The sequence below is a fragment of the Chiloscyllium punctatum genome, unplaced genomic scaffold (genome assembly GCF_047496795.1).
Source record: "Chiloscyllium punctatum isolate Juve2018m unplaced genomic scaffold, sChiPun1.3 scaffold_837, whole genome shotgun sequence".
Lineage (NCBI taxonomy): Eukaryota > Metazoa > Chordata > Chondrichthyes > Orectolobiformes > Hemiscylliidae > Chiloscyllium > Chiloscyllium punctatum.
In genome coordinates, this window is record NW_027310571.1 from 34,744 (window position 1) to 51,915 (window position 17,172).

Here is a 17,172-nt window from a genome sequence, read left to right on the forward strand (position 1 = left end):
CCTCTCCCCACACACACACGCCCCTCTCCCCACACACACACGCGAACGCCCCTCTCCCCACACACACGCACGCCCCTCTCCCTACACGCGAACGCCCCTCTCCCCACACACACACACGCCCCTCTCCGCACGCACGCCCCTCTCCCCCCACACACACGCACGAACGCCCCTCTCCCCACACACGCACGCCCCTCTCCCCACACACACACGCCCCTCTCCCTACACGCACGCACGCCCCTCTCTCCACACACGCACCTCTCCCTACACACGCACGCCCCTCTCCCTACACACGCACGCCCCTCTCCCTACACACACACACGCCCCTCTCCCCCCACACACGCACGCACGCCCCTCTCCCCACACACGCACGCCCCTCTCCCCACACACGCACGCCCCTCTCCCCACACACGCACGCCCCTCTCCCCACACACACGCACGCCCCTCTCCCCACACACACGCACGCCCCTCTCCCCACACACACGCACGCACGCCCCTCTCCCCACACACGCACGCACGCCCGCCCCTCTCCCCACACACACACGCCCCTCTCCCTACACACACACGCCCCTCTCTCCACACACACACGCCCCTCTCTCCACACACACACGCCCCTCTCTCCACACACACACGCCCCTCTCCCCACACGCACACACGCCCCTCTCCCCACACGCACACACGCCCCTCTCCCCACTCCCCACACACACGCCCCACTCCCCACACACACGCCCCTCTCCCCACACACACGCCCCTCTCCCCACACACACGCCCCTCTCCCCACACACACGCCCCTCTCCCCACACACACACGCCCCTCTCCCCACACACACACACACACGCCCCTCTCCCCACACAGACACACACGCGCCCCTCTCCCCACACACGCGCGCGCCCCTCGCCCCACACACACACACACGCGCGCGCGCCCCTCTCCCCACACACACACACACGCACGCACGCGCCCGCCCCTCTCCCCACACACACACGCGCCCCTCTCCCCCCACACACACACACGCGCGCCCCTCTCCCCACACACACACACGCGCGCGCGCGCCCCTCTCCCCACACACACACACACGCGTGCGCGCCCCTCTCGCCACACACACACACGCGCGCCCCTCTCCCCACACACACACACACACACACGCGCGCGCGCGCGCCCCTCTCCCCACACACACACACGCGCGCGCCCCTCTCCCCCCCCCACACACGCACGCCCCTCTCCCCACACACACACGCGCGCGCGCGCCCCTCTCGCCACACACACACACGCGCGCGCCCCTCTCCACACACACGCGCGCGCCCCTCTCCCCACACACACGCGCGCCCCTCTCCCCACACACACACACACGCACGCACGCGCCCGCCCCTCTCCCCACACGCACGCACCTCTCCCTACACACGCACGCCCCTCTCCCTACACACACACGCCCCTCTCCCTACACACACCCCTCTCCCCACACACACACGCACGCCCCTCTCCCCACACACACACGCACGCCCCTCTCCCCACACACACACACCCCTCTCCCCACACACACACACGCACGCCCCTCTCCCCACACACACACACGCCCCTCTCCCCACACACACACACGCCCGCCCCTCTCCCCACACACACACACGCACGCCCCTCTCCCCACACACACACGCCCCTCTCCCCACACACGCACGAACGCCCCTCTCCCCACACACACACGCCCCTCTCCCCACACACACACGCCCCTCTCCCCACACACACACACGCACGCCCCTCTCCCCACACACACGAACGCCCCTCTCCCCACACACGCACGCCCCTCTCCCCACACACGCACGCCCCTCTCTCCACACACACACGCACCTCTCCCTACACACGCACACCCCTCTCCCCACACACACACACGCACGCCCCTCTCCCTACACAGACACACACGCGCCCCTCTCCCCACACACGCGCGCGCCCCTCGCCCCACACACACACACACGCGCGCGCGCCCCTCTCCCCACACACACACACGCACGCACGCGCCCGCCCCTCTCCCCACACACACACGCGCCCCTCTCCCCACACACACACACGCGCGCCCCTCTCCCCAAACACACACACACACACGCGCGCCCCTCTCCCCACACACACACACACACGCGCGCGCGCCCCTCTCGCCACACACACACACGCGCGCGCGCCCCTCTCCCCACACACACACACGCGCGCGCGCCCCTCTCCCCACACACACACACGCGCGCGCCCCTCTCCCCCCCACACACGCACGCCCCTCTCCCCACACACACACGCGCGCGCGCCCCTCTTGCCACACACACACACACACACGCGCGCCCCTCTCCCCACACACACACACGCGCGCGCGCCCCTCTCCCCACACACACACACCCGCGCCCCTCTCCCCACACACACACACGCGCGCGCGCCCCTCTCCCCACACACACACACGCGCGCGCCCCTCTCCCCCCCCCACACACGCGCGCGCCCCTCTCCCCCCCCACACACACGCACGCCCCTCTCCCCACACACACACACGCACGCCCCTCTCCCCACACACACACACCCCTCTCCCCACACACACACGCACGCCCCTCTCCCCACACACACACACACCCCTCTCCCCACACACACACACGCACGCCCCTCTCCCCACACACACACACACACGCACGCCCCTCTCCCCACACACACACACACGCACGCCCCTCTCCCCACACACACACACGCACGCCCCTCTCCCCACACACACACACCCCTCTCCCCACACACACACGCACGCCCCTCTCCCCACACACACACACACCCCTCTCCCCACACACACACACGCACGCCCCTCTCCCCACACACACACACCCACACGCCCCTCTCCCCACACACACACACCCACACGCCCCTCTCCCCACACACACACACACGCACGCCCCTCTCCCCACACACACACACGCACGCCCCTCTCCCCACACACACACACGCACGCCCCTCTCCCCACACACACACACGCACGCCCCTCTCCCCACACACACACACGCACGCCCCTCTCCGCACGCATGCCCCTCTCCCCACGCATGCCCCTCTCCCCACACACACACGCACGAACGCCCCTCTCCCCACGCACGCCCCTCTCCCCACACACACACGCACGCACGCCCCTCTCCCCACACACACACGCACGAACGCCCCTCTCCCCACACACACACGCCCCTCTCCCCACACACACACGCCCCTCTCCCCACACACACACACGCACGCCCCTCTCCCTACACGCGAACGCCCCTCTCCCCACACACACACACACACGCCCCTCTCCCCACACACACACGCCCCTCTCCCCACACACACACACGCACGCCACTCTCCTTACACGCGAACGCCCCTCTCCCCACACACACGCACGCCCCTCTCCCTACACGCGAACGCCCCTCTCCCCACACACACACACGCCCCTCTCCGCACGCACGCCCCTCTCCCCCCACACACACGCACGAACGCCCCTCTCCCCACACACGCACGCCCCTCTCCCTACACACGCACGCCCCTCTCCCTACACGCACGCACGCCCCTCTCTCCACACACGCACCTCTCCCTACACACGCACGCCCCTCTCCCTACACACGCACGCCCCTCTCCCTACACACGCACGCCCCTCTCCCTACACACACACACGCCCCTCTCCCCCCACACACGCACGCACGCCCCTCTCCCCACACACGCACGCCCCTCTCCCCACACACGCACGCCCCTCTCCCCACACACGCACGCCCCTCTCCCCACACACGCACGCCCCTCTCCCCACACACACGCACGCCCCTCTCCCCACACACACGCACGCACGCACGCCCCTCTCCCCACACACGCACGCACGCCCGCCCCTCTCCCCACACACACACGCCCCTCTCCCTACACACACACGCCCCTCTCTCCACACACACACGCCCCTCTCTCCACACACACACGCCCCTCTCTCCACACACACACGCCCCTCTCTCCACACACACACGCCCCTCTCCCCACACGCACACACGCCCCTCTCCCCACACACACGCCCCACTCCCCACACACACGCCCCTCTCCCCACACACACGCCCCTCTCCCCACACACACGCCCCTCTCCCCACACACACACGCCCCTCTCCCCACACACACACGCCCCTCTCCCCACACACACACACACGCCCCTCTCCCCACACAGACACACACGTGCCCCTCTCCCCACACACGCGCGCGCCCCTCGCCACACACACACACACACACGCGCGCGCGCCCCTCTCCCCACACACACACACACGCACGCACCCGCCCCTCTCCCCACACACACACGCGCCCCTCTCCCCCCACACACACACGCGCCCCTCTCCCCACACACACACACACACGCGCGCCCCTCTCCCCACACACACACACACGCGTGCGCGCCCCTCTCGCCACACACACACACGCGCGCCCCTCTCCCCACACACACACACACACACGCGCGCGCGCCCCTCTCCCCACACACACACACGCGCGCGCCCCTCTCCCCCCCCACACACGCACGCCCCTCTCCCCACACACACACGCGCGCGCGCCCCTCTCGCCACACACACACACGCGCGCCACTCTCCCCACACACACACACGCGCGCGCCTCTCCCCACACACACACACACGCACGCACGCGCCCGCCCCTCTCCCCACACGCACGCACCTCTCCCTACACACGCACGCCCCTCTCCCTACACACGCACGCCCCTCTCCCTACACACACACACGCCCCTCTCCCCCCACACACGCACGCACGCCCCTCTCCCCACACACGCACGCCCCTCTCCCCACACAAGCACGCCCCTCTCCTCACACACACGCACGCCCCTCTCCCCACACACACGCACGCACGCCCCTCTCCCCACACACGCACGCACGCCCCTCTCCCCACACACACACGCCCCTCTCCCTACACACACACGCCCCTCTCTCCACACACACACGCCCCTCTCTCCACACACACACGCCCCTCTCTCCACACACACACGCCCCTCTCTCCACACACACACGCCCCTCTCCCCACACGCACACACGCCCCTCTCCCCATACGCACACACGCCCCTCTCCCCACACCCACACACACGCCCCTCTCCCCACACACACGCCCCTCTCCCCACACACACGCCCCTCTCCCCACACACACGCCCCTCTCCCCACACACACACGCCCCTCTCCCCCCCCCACACACGCCCCTCTCCCCCCCCCACACACGCCCCTCTCCCCACACATACACGCACGCCCCTCTCTCCACACACACGCACGCCCCTCTCCCCACACACACGCCCCTCTCCCCACACACACGCACGCCCCTCTCCCCCCCCACACACGCACGCCCCTCTCTCCACACACACGCACGCCCCTCTCCCCACACACACGCACGCCCCTCTCCCCACACACACACACGCACGCCCCTCTCCCCACACACACACACGCACGCCCCTCTCCCCACACACACACGCACGCGGCTCGCCCCACACACACACGCACGCCCCTCGCCCCACACACACACGCACGCCCCTCGCCCCACACACGCACGCCCCTCTCCCTACACACACGCACGCCCCTCTCCCCACACACACGCCCCTCTCCCCACACACACGCCCCTCTCCCCACACACGCACGCCCCTCTCCCCACACGCACGCACGCCCCTCTCTCCACACACGCCCCTCTCCCTACACACGCACGCCCCTCTCCCTACACACGCACGCCCCTCTCCCTACACACACACACGCCCCTCTCCCCCCACACACGCACGCCCCTCTCCCCACACACGCACGCACGCCCCTCTCCCCACACACGCACGCCCCTCTCCCCACACAAGCACGCCCCTCTCCCCACACACACGCACGCCCCTCTCCCCACACACACGCACGCACGCCCCTCTCCCCACACACACACGCCCCTCTCCCTACACACACACGCCCCTCTCCCCACACACACACGCCCCTCTCCCTACACACACACGCCCCTCTCTCCACACACACGCCCCTCTCCCCACACACACACGCCCCTCTCTCCACACACACACGCCCCTCTCTCCACACACACACGCCCCTCTCTCCACACACACACGCCCCTCTCCCCACACGCACACACGCCCCTCTCCCCACACGCACACACGCCCCTCTCCCCACACGCACACACGCCCCTCTCCCCACACACACGCCCCTCTCCCCACACACACGCCCCTCTCCCCACACACACACGCCCCTCTCCCCACACACACACACACGCCCCTCTCCCCACACACACGCACGCCCCTCTCCCCCCCCCACACACGCCCCTCTCCCCACACACACACGCACGCCCCTCTCCCCACACACACGCACGCCCCTCTCCCCACACACACGCCCCTCTCCCCACACACACGCACGCCCCTCTCCCCACACACACACGCACGCCCCTCTCCCCCCCCACACACGCACGCCCCTCTCCCCACACACACACACGCACGCCCCTCTCTCCACACACACGCACGCCCCTCTCCCCACACACACGCACGCCCCTCTCCCCACACACACACGCACGCCCCTCTCCCCACACACACACGCACGCGGCTCGCCCCACACACACACGCACGCGGCTCGCCCCACACACACACGCCCCTCTCTCCACACACACACGCACGCCCCTCTCCCCACACACACGCCCCCTTTCCCCACACACACACGCACGCCCCTCTACCCCCCCACACACACGCACGCCCCTCTCCCCACACACACACACGCACGCCCCTCTCCCCACACACACACACACCCCTCTCCCCACACACACACGCACGCCCCTCTCCCCACACACACACACACGCCCCTCTCCCCACACACACACACGCACGCCCCTCTCCCCACACACACACACGCACGCCCCTCTCCCCACACACACACACGCATGCCCCTCTCCCCACACACACACACGCACGCCCCTCTCCCCACACACACGCCCCTCTCCCCACACACGCACGAACGCCCCTCTCCCCACACACGCACGAACGCCCCTCTCCCCACACACACACGCCCCTCTCCCCACACACACACACACACGCCCCTCTCCCCACACACACGCCCCTCTCCCCACACACACACACACGCACGCCCCTCTCCCCACACACACGCACGCCCCTCTCCCCACACACACACACGCACGCCCCTCCCCACCCACACGCACGCCCCTCTCCCCACACACACACACACACGCACGCCCCTCCCCACCCACACGCACGCCCCTCTCCCCACACACACACACACACACACGCCCCTCTCCCCACACACACACACGCGCGCGCCCCTCTCCCCACACACACACACGCGCCCCTCTCGCCACACACACACACACGCGCGCCCCTCTCGCCACACACACACACACGCGCGCCCCTCTCGCCACACACACACACGCGCGCGCCCCTCTCCCCACACACACACGCGCGCGCGCCCCTCTCCCCACACACACGCCCCTCTCCCCACACAGACACACACGCGCCCCTCTCCCCACACAGACACACACGCGCCCCTCTCCCCACACAGACACACACGCGCGCGCCCCCCTCTCCCCACACACACACCCACACACGCGCGCGCCCCCCTCTCCCCACACACACACCCACACACGCGCGCGCCCCCATCTCCCCACACACACGCGCGCGCCCCCCCCCTCTCCCCACACACACGCGCGCGCCCCCCCCTCTCCCCACACACACGCGCGCGCCCCCCCCTCTCCCCACACACACGCGCGCGCCCCCCTCTCCCCACACACACGCGCGCGCCCCCCCTCTCCCCACACACACGCGCGCGCCCCCCCTCTCCCCACACACACGCGCGCGCGCCCCCCTCTCCCCACACACACGCGCGCGCGCCCCCCTCTCCCCACACACACGCGCGCGCGCCCCCCTCTCCCCACACACGGACACACGCGCGCCCCTCTCCCCACACACACGCCCCTCTCCCCACACACACCCCTCTCCCCCCACACACACACACACACCCCTCTCTCGCCACACACACACACCCCTCTCTCGCCGCACGCGCGCGCCCCTCTCTCGCCGCACGCGCGCGCCCGCGCCCCTCTCTCCACACACGCAAGCACGCCCCTCTCTCCACACACGCAAGCACGCCCCGCTCCCCACACACGCAAGCACGCCCCGCTCTCCACACACGCAAGCACGCCCCGCTCCCCACACACGCAAGCACGCCCCGCTCCCCACACACGCAAGCACGCCCCTCTCCCCACACACGCACGCCCCTCTCCCCACACACGCACGCCCCTCTCCCCACACACGCACGCACGCCCCTCTCCCCACACGCACGCCCCTCTCTCCCCACACACGCACGCCCCTCTCCCCACACACGCACGCCCCTCTCCCCACACACGCACGCACGCCCCTCTCCCCACACACGCACGCACGCCCCTCTCCCCACACACGCACGCACGCCCCTCTCCCCACACACGCACGCACGCCCCTCTCCCCACACACGCACGCACGCCCCTCTCCCCACACACGCACGCACGCCCCTCTCCCCACACACGCACGCACGCCCCTCTCCCCACACGCACGCCCCTCTCCCCACACGCACGCCCCTCTCCCCACACGCACGCCCCTCTCCCCACACGCACGCCCCTCTCCCCACACGCACGCCCCTCTCCCCACACGCACACACACGCCCCTCTCCCCACACGCACGCCCCTCTCCCCACACGCACACGCACACGCCCGCCCCTCTCCCCACACGCACACACACGCCCCTCTCCCCACACACACACGCCCCTCTCCCCACACGCGCACGCCCCTCTCCCCACACGCGCACGCACGCCCCTCTCCCTACGCGCACGCCCCTCTCCCCACACGCGCACGCACGCCCCTCTCCCTACACGCCCGCCCCTCTCCCCACACGCACACGCCCGCCCCTCTCCCCACACGCACACGCCCGCCCCTCTCCCCACACGCACACGCCCGCCCCTCTCCCCACACGCACACGCCCGCCCCTCTCCCCACACGCACACGCCCGCCCCTCTCCCCACACGCACACGCCCGCCCCTCTCCCCACACGCACACGCCCGCCCCTCTCCCCACACGCACACGCCCGCCCCTCTCCCCACACGCACACGCCCGCCCCTCTCCCCACACGCACACGCCCGCCCCTCTCCCCACACGCACACGTCCGCCCCTCTCCCCACACGCACACGTCCGCCCCTCTCCCCACACGCACACGCACGCCCCTCTCCCCACACGCACACGCACGCCCCTCTCCCCACACGCACACGCACGCCCCTCTCCCCACACGCACACGCACGCCCCTCTCCCCACACGCACACGCACGCCCCTCTCCCCACACGCACACGCACGCCCCTCTCCCCACACGCACACGCACGCCCCTCTCCCCACACGCACACGCACGCCCCTCTCCCCACACGCACACGCACGCCCCTCTCCCCACACACGCACACCCACACACACGCCCCTCTCCCCACACACGCACACCCACACACACGCCCCTCTCCCCACACACACGCCCCTCTCCCCACACACACGCCCCTCTCCCCACACACACGCCCCTCTCCCCACACACACACGCCCCTCTCCCCACACACACACGCCCCTCTCCCCACACACACGCCCCTCTCCCCACACACACGCCCCTCTCCCCACACACACGCCCCTCTCCCCACACACACGCCCCTCTCCCCACACACACGCCCCTCTCCCCACACACACGCCCCTCTCCCCACACACACGCCCCTCTCCCCACACACACGCCCCTCTCCCCACACACACGCCCCTCTCCCCACACACACGCCCCTCTCCCCACACACACGCCCCTCTCCCCACACACACGCCCCTCTCCCCACACACACGCCCCTCTCCCCACACACACGCCCCTCTCCCCACACACACGCCCCTCTCCCCACACACACGCCCCTCTCCCCACACACACGCCCCTCTCCCCACACACACGCCCCTCTCCCCACACACACGCCCCTTTCCACCACACACACGCCCCTTTCCACCACACACACGCCCCTCCCCCCACACACACACACGCCCCTCTCCCCACACACACACACACCCCTCTCCCCACACATACACACGCCCCTCTCCCCACACATACACACGCCCCTCTCCCCACACACACACGCCCCTCTCCCCACACACACGCCCCTCTCCCCACACACACGCCCCTCTCCCCACACACACACACACAGACAAAGAAAGCTGCCCCTCCCCCCACAAAGCAGAATTATAAGATGTCGTTTATTTACAACTTTTTTTTAAGAAAATAGGATGCTTCGAATATAAACCCTTTTAAAAAACTCTGTGTGACATTTTTTCTTAAGAACCCAGACAGTCTCTTCCACTGGTGAGAAAAGCTCTTTTTGTTTTTGCAACTCTTCGATGCCTGATGAATGGTTTTTCCTCCCTCTCTCTCTCTGTCTCTGTCTCTCTCTCATGCTGAATGAAATAGTCAGACCGGTCCGATCTCTGCCAAATGCTGCTGATCTCAGTCTGTGTGTTGCTGGAACCCACTTTCTCGCCCGCCCTCCCTGGCTGTGGAGGTGAGGGGGGGGGGGATACATACACAGCCGAGTGTGCAGCAGTTGCTCCCTGCTGGCTCAGTGTCTGTCTGGGTGTGTGTCTGGATGGGTGCGAGAGTGTGTCCCGAATTCCGAGGGTCGAGATGTGGAAGCAGCAGCAGCCCCGTGTCTCCACCTCGCGCGCTCTCACTGTCCGTGTGTCTCTCTCCCTCTCGCTCTGTCTCTCTGTCTGGCTGCCACACACTCAGTCACTGTCAGACCCAACTGCCGATGAACCTTTCCGTTTCCTCTTCGGTTTGGGTTTCGCATCCTCCTCTTCCTGCAGGGAGAGCACAGACAGTGAGCCAGGTTCGGGGGGGGGGTAAGATTAGGAAATCCCCGCGGGGGAGTGGTGGGTGGGGTGGGGGGGGGGGGGGATTGCATTTTGGTAAAACCAGCAGGGACAGGGCTTACTCAGTTAACGGTAGGGCCCTGGGGAGTGGTGGTCAACAGACCGACTGGCTGACCCAGGGGCTGAGGAACAGGAAGTTGCATCGCAGGTCAGCAGAGTGGGGAAGGTGGCATTGGACACGCTTCCCCCTCATCGCTCAGATGTGCCAGGGTTGGACTCAGAAGGCACACAGCACCAGGGTCTGTCAGGTCAACAGGTTGATGTAACATCAGAGCACTGACCCTTCGTCACCCAACAGTTCGCCTGACAAAGCAGCAGCAGCAGCAGCAGCACTCCGAACGCTTGTGACATCAAAGCACATGGACTCCTGTTGGGAGTCTACCCTGGGGATGTGGACCCTCCCATCTCCTTGTGTGGACCCCTGGAGCGCAGGAGTTGGGACCTTGTGTTGCACCGTCCAGGACGTTGGGGAGACCCCTTTTACAGTTGTGTGTACACAGTTCGGGTCAGGGGAGGGCGCAGAAAAGATTTCCCAGGAATGAAGGGCTCGAGTTCTCAGGAGAGGGAGGGTGAGCGGTTTAGGAAATCACCAGGGGCACAAATAAAAGGTGAACAGCAAAGGACTTTTCCCCCGGGTGGGGTGAGTCCAAAACCAGAGGGTGTAATATTAAGGAGCGAGAAGATCGATCGAGAAGATAGAGAGATCGATCGAGAAGATAGAGAGATCGATCGAGAAGATAGAGAGATCGATCGAGAAGATAGAGAGATAGATAGAGAAGATAGAGAAGATAGATAGACAGATAGAGAAGATAGATAGACAGATAGAGAAGATAGATAGACAGATAGAGAAGATAGATAGACAGATAGAGAAGATAGATAGACAGATAGAGAAGATAGACAGATAGAGAAGATAGACAGATAGAGAAGATAGACAGATAGAGAAGATAGACAGATAGAGAAGATAGACAGATAGAGAAGATAGACAGATAGAGAAGATAGACAGATAGAGAAGATAGACAGATAGAGAAGATAGACAGATAGAGAAGATAGACAGATAGAGAAGATAGACAGATAGAGAAGATAGACAGATAGAGAAGATAGACAGATAGAGAAGATAGACAGATAGAGAAGATAGATTTAAGGAGACACCAGAGGGGCAACGTTTCCTGCACAGAGGGTGGACCTGATTGGGAATGCGTTGCCAGAGGAAGTGATCGATTCAGGAACCCGTTACAGCATTTATACAGGAGACTCGGAAAGGTTTCTATGGTTGAATGGCAGTAATTTCCTTTGGGAAACTGGGCGGAAGGCTGTGTTTCCCGTGACCGTGTGACCTACCGTCCCACTGCTAGACGAGGAGTCCTCATCGTTGCCCACAGGTTGGGAGGCGTTTTTCCGGTTCCTGGGGCTGGAGGCTGCTGTCTTGCGCCGGCTCCGAGATGGTTTGGAGGAATCTTCGTAATCGTCAGCCAGCGCAAAGAGGTCACTGAACCTGTCGGAATGGGGGGGGTGGGGGGGGGAAAGAGGTGGGAGTGGAGGAGAGGTGACTGCACTGCCACAGGGCCCCCACTCTGTGTCTGAAACACTCCGGCTGGCAATCCTGACTCCCCCGCTTGGTACCCACCCCCAAAACCTATCCAACCATCGACCAGGCACGAGTCAGGGGGGAGGGAGGGAATACCCTTCCACTTGCCCCGGATGGGGACAACTACAGCAACACTCAAGTAGCTCAATACCATCCAGGGACAAGTTAGCCCCTGCTTGACTGACACCACCACCCCCCGACGGTGCTCAGTAGCAGCAGTGGGGACGATCTATAACAGAGTGCTCATCAGACAGCACCTCCCAAGTGTGTGAGCACTCCCATCGTGAAGGACAGGCCAGCAGGAGACCAGCAGCCCCTCTGAGCACCGCACCACCCAGAGATGGAAACTTATCGCCGTCCCTTCACGGTCGCTGGGTCAGAACTCTGGGATTCCCTCCCTCAGGGCACTGTGGGTCAACCTGCAGCGGTTCAGTAAGGCAGGTCAAGGGTTGGTCAGGACGGACCAGCCCCCTCACTCTGCCAGTGAACAAAGAGAAACCCCACAGCCACCAAACCCCACTCCCCCACGCCCAGGAATGGGCTAGCAGACCCGAGGGGCTGAAGAGCCTGGCCGGGGAGCAGAGACGCTGCTGTGCTGCATGTCGTTCCTCCCCCGGCAGCCACCGAAGCTCCCAGTTACTCGGCAACGTCTCAAACTGCACCACCGCTCCCTCCTCCCCCCCCCCCCCAACCCCCGCCATCTCCTCTACTCAGGGGGTGGGGCCAGAGTGCACCCCTCCCACAAACCCCAGGGACTCACTTCATCTTGTGTGCCTCATCACAGCTAGCCTGCACATGCTGAAGGGCCTGCAGGATTGGCGTCTGGGTAAAAACTGCAGGTGGGAACAAATGGATGGGAGGCAAGGGAGGGGGAAAGAGAGAGTGAGAAACAGGACGGTTAAAAAGGGCTGTGATTGGTCCCTCCATCTCCCAGCCCCATTCCCCCCCACCTACTGCACACACACGCGATAGCGACAAACACACAGCGCGACACAGACACAGCGTAACAGACAGACAGTGACATACACACACAGAGCAGGTTAGAGTCCAACAGGTTTAATTGGAAGCACACTCTCTTTTGGAGCTGGTCTGCTTCCAATTGAACCTGTTGGACTCTAACCTGGTGTTGTGTGATTTTTAACTTTGTACACCCCAGTCCATCACCGGCATCTCCGAATCACACACACAGATACACACACACACAGACAGACAGAGACACACACACACACGCACACAACCCTCTCTCCTGCTCTCTCATCTTCTTGGAGCCCTGTGGGCTGGTGCTGTGGAACTGTGACTCCACAAGTCTTCCCTTCCATCTCCCATAACCCCGATGTTTTGGGGTGGGTTTGTCTGTCTCTGCCTGTGGGTGGAGATGGGGTGAGGAGCTCTAATGAGCTGAGCTGTCCATCGACAGCTCATTACCGTTTACTGTGGATCAGAAACAACTGATTGACGATGAACCTGTTCAGAGATGTAACTGCACACGGGTGGAGTTCGAGCCCAGGCTGCCTGGTCCACAGGTAGGGACACTACCACTGCACCACAAGAGGGCCCCACTTATCATTCTTTAAAAATGTAACCTATTTCACGAACCAACGTATTCAGTCACACTATTCGAGTCAAGTCACCATAGTCTAACCAGCCCGCGGGGTGATGGGTGGTGGTAAAGTCCCAGCTGCTGTGGGAAATCAAACCCACATCGTCAGCCTTACACTGCCCTGCAAACCAACCGTCCAGCCAACTGAGCTAAACCGACACACGCACCTCTTGAGCAGTTCGGAATTGAACCTGGGGCCTCCTGGTCGGGGGAGGGGGATGACAGGGAGGACGGTGCATGTTTTAATTAAAGTTGTGTGGTGACCCTGGGCCTGATCAATTAGGGCACTTGCCCCAGTGGGGTCTCACGTTTGTCATTACCCAGCAGCCCCCCGGCCCCCTTACCCTCCCCAATGTATCTCTGTTACACACAGACACCGTCTCCCCTCTGACTGGATTGGGGAGGGGGTGGGGGGGGGTGCCCTTCCTCCCTGACATCTCCGACCCTTCCCCAGGCTGAAACGCCTCACCATCCCCCACCCCCGACACGTCTCTCCTTCACAGAGTCTCGGGCAATCCCCCCCACGCCCTCCCCCGACCCGACTTTGAGTGGGGACTCCTTCCTGTATTGGTCCCCTGCCTCTTCACACCCAGCACCTGTCACGCGGAGGTGACAGATGGAGGTGGAGGTAAGAGCGCGCGCGGTCTGACCAAGGGGGCGAGGGGCGGTGCAGATTGGACACCACTCCCTACACCGCCCACACCACCCCCAACCCAGGGAACCCTGCGGCCGGCCCTTCCACACGGCGGTGGTGGCTCACTCAGGTGCCCGGGTGAACTGGGCACTGCTGGCACTCACAGTTCTGTTTGGTGGGCAGGAGGCAGAGACGCAAGTTGGCGAGGTGTTCCAGGATCTGTTCCAGGGTGAGCTGGGCCAACTTGCTGCTGGAGCTGCGTAGGCTGCAAAGAGAGAGAGAGAGAGAGAGAGAGAGAGAGAGAGAGAGAGAGAAACAACATGTAAACCACAGGGTGGGAACCAACCACCAGCTGTATTCTACGTGTGGTATCCATCCCCCGCCCACAAGATGATACAGATGCACTCGACTGGAGTGCAATGGTTCACCAAGTTGGCCGTATGACAAGGGGCGGCCTACAGCGAGAGGCTGAGTAAACCGGGCCTACATCCTCGAGTATTAGCCGGGTGTGGTGGTTCCAGCACTGTCTGAGGGTAAAGGGCTGCCAATGTGAGACATGGAGGAATTTCTTCCGTTGGAGGGTTTTGGGTCTTTGGGACTGTTTGTCAGAGAGCTGTGGGGGCAACTCTTCGTGTATATTTAAGGCTGAGACAGAGAGAGAGGTTCTTGATCAATTGGGGGTTATGGGGAAAGTGAGCGCGAGGAATGTCGATCCTACCAAAAGATGGAGCAGGATCGAGGGGCCGAATGGCCTGGTCCTATCCTTGACTGTTTTATTGAGGACTTAGGAGGAGTGAGTTGTACGAGTTCCCGACCCCCAGATGGGGGCTGCAGATGTGTGGTCTTTGATTAAACTGGAGGCTGGCTCCAGGGGAAACGTGGACTTGGCGAGCAGACAGGTCGGGTGGAATGGTCGACCAAGTTCGGCATTCAGCTGCAGTGCTGTACGGTCAGAGGCACTGTCTTTCAGACAAGGCCTCGCGTGGGTGTGGGGGGGGATGATCTATCCCTCAGATCTATCGCCTGAAAATGCTGGAGAATCTCAGCAGGGGATTCCGGTGGCGTTTGCGGAGGGAGAGACAGGGGGTAAGGTGGTCAGTCTGGTGTGCCCTGGGCTGTACAGGAGTATTACCGCAGCTCAGTGCCTGCCCGCGGTGATGGCGGTGTCCAGCAGAGGGCAGGCCCGTCCCTGCCTCCCTCCACAGCTGAGCAGGAAGCTGGAGAACGCTGTCGTATCTGAGCAGAGAAACTGCGGTGATCGTTCAAAACCCACCCCCCCCCCGTTACAGCCATCAGCTGCACCGACACACAGTCAGTCAGTCCCCCCCCGTTACAGCCATCAGCTGCACCGACACACAGTCAGGCAGTCCCCCCCCTCCCCGTGCAGCAGCGTGACTGGGGAAGGCACTCCACTCAAGATAAAGGGGCTCCCTACCCTCCAGGCTGCAATGCTAGCCCAAGGGCTGAACGTTCCCACATCACCAGGCCTGCCCTGGTAGGGTACCCTGACTCCCACTGAGGAGTGAGCTAAAAAGGTAAAAGCAATGGCTGCAGATGCTGGAAACCAGATCCTGGATTCGTGGTGCTGGAAGAGCACAGCAGTTCAGGCAGCATCTGTCGGTCAGGATTTCGAAGCCCCTTGGGGATGCTGCCTGAACTGCTGTGCTCTTCCAGCACCACAAATCCAGAATGAGGAGTGAGCTAGCAGAGTACAGGCCGTTCAGCCCATCTAGCCTCCCCTAACGTCTCTGGTGGTGGTGACCTGGACCCAGTCTTTCCTGCCGATCCCTTGGTTATCCTCCACTCCCTCTGTCTGCTGACTCAGGGAGCCTGCTCCTGCTGGTAGGAGGTGGGGGGGGGGGGGGGAAGAGAGAACCTGGTTATTAAGCAGCCACCTTTGTTCAGCCAGCAGGACTTACAGACCGATCCCCTACTCTAATCTCAGCACAAACAAACCATCTCCTCCCTGAGCTCCTTTCAAGGGAAGATCTACAACATAAACATCACAGTAACCCAGAGGGAGTCAGGGACTCGAGAAAGTCAGCATCGAGCTCAGGACGGCTCTGTCCCTTTAAGGGGACACACCACAAACACCCACTCCCTTGTCCCCCTGATGCTCAGTTACAGCAGTGTACACCATCGACCAGATGCACTTGCGGCAACTCCCCAAAGGGTCCGGAGAGAGCACCTTCCAAACCCACTGCTGCTATCACCTCCAAAGACGAGGAGAGCAGATAGGTTGGAACAACCCCCCCCCAGGGTCACTGGGTCACACGCCCCGTCCCCACAATCAGGAGGGTGTACAGTCCAGGGTCACTGGGTCACTGGGTCACACACCCCGTCCCCACAATCAGGAGGGTGTACAGTCCAGGGTCACTGGGTCACACACCCCGTCCCCACAATCAGGAGGGTGTACTGTCCAGGGTCACTGGGTCA

At 64.4% G+C, this 17,172-nt stretch overlaps 1 protein-coding gene across 1 annotated transcript; it reads right to left on the minus strand.

Moving 5' to 3' along the window:
• Positions 1–10,226: 10,226 nt before the first annotated feature.
• LOC140474108 (integrator complex subunit 3-like) lies at positions 10,227–15,003 on the minus strand. Its single transcript, XM_072567668.1, has 4 exons — positions 14,901–15,003; positions 13,263–13,335; positions 12,256–12,409; positions 10,227–10,845 (listed from the first exon to the last, which is right to left on the minus strand). Exons 2-4 carry the CDS (start codon positions 13,265–13,267, stop codon positions 10,771–10,773), a joined length of 234 nt encoding a protein of 77 aa, XP_072423769.1. The 5' UTR covers positions 13,268–13,335; positions 14,901–15,003; the 3' UTR covers positions 10,227–10,770.
• Positions 15,004–17,172: the final 2,169 nt, after the last annotated feature.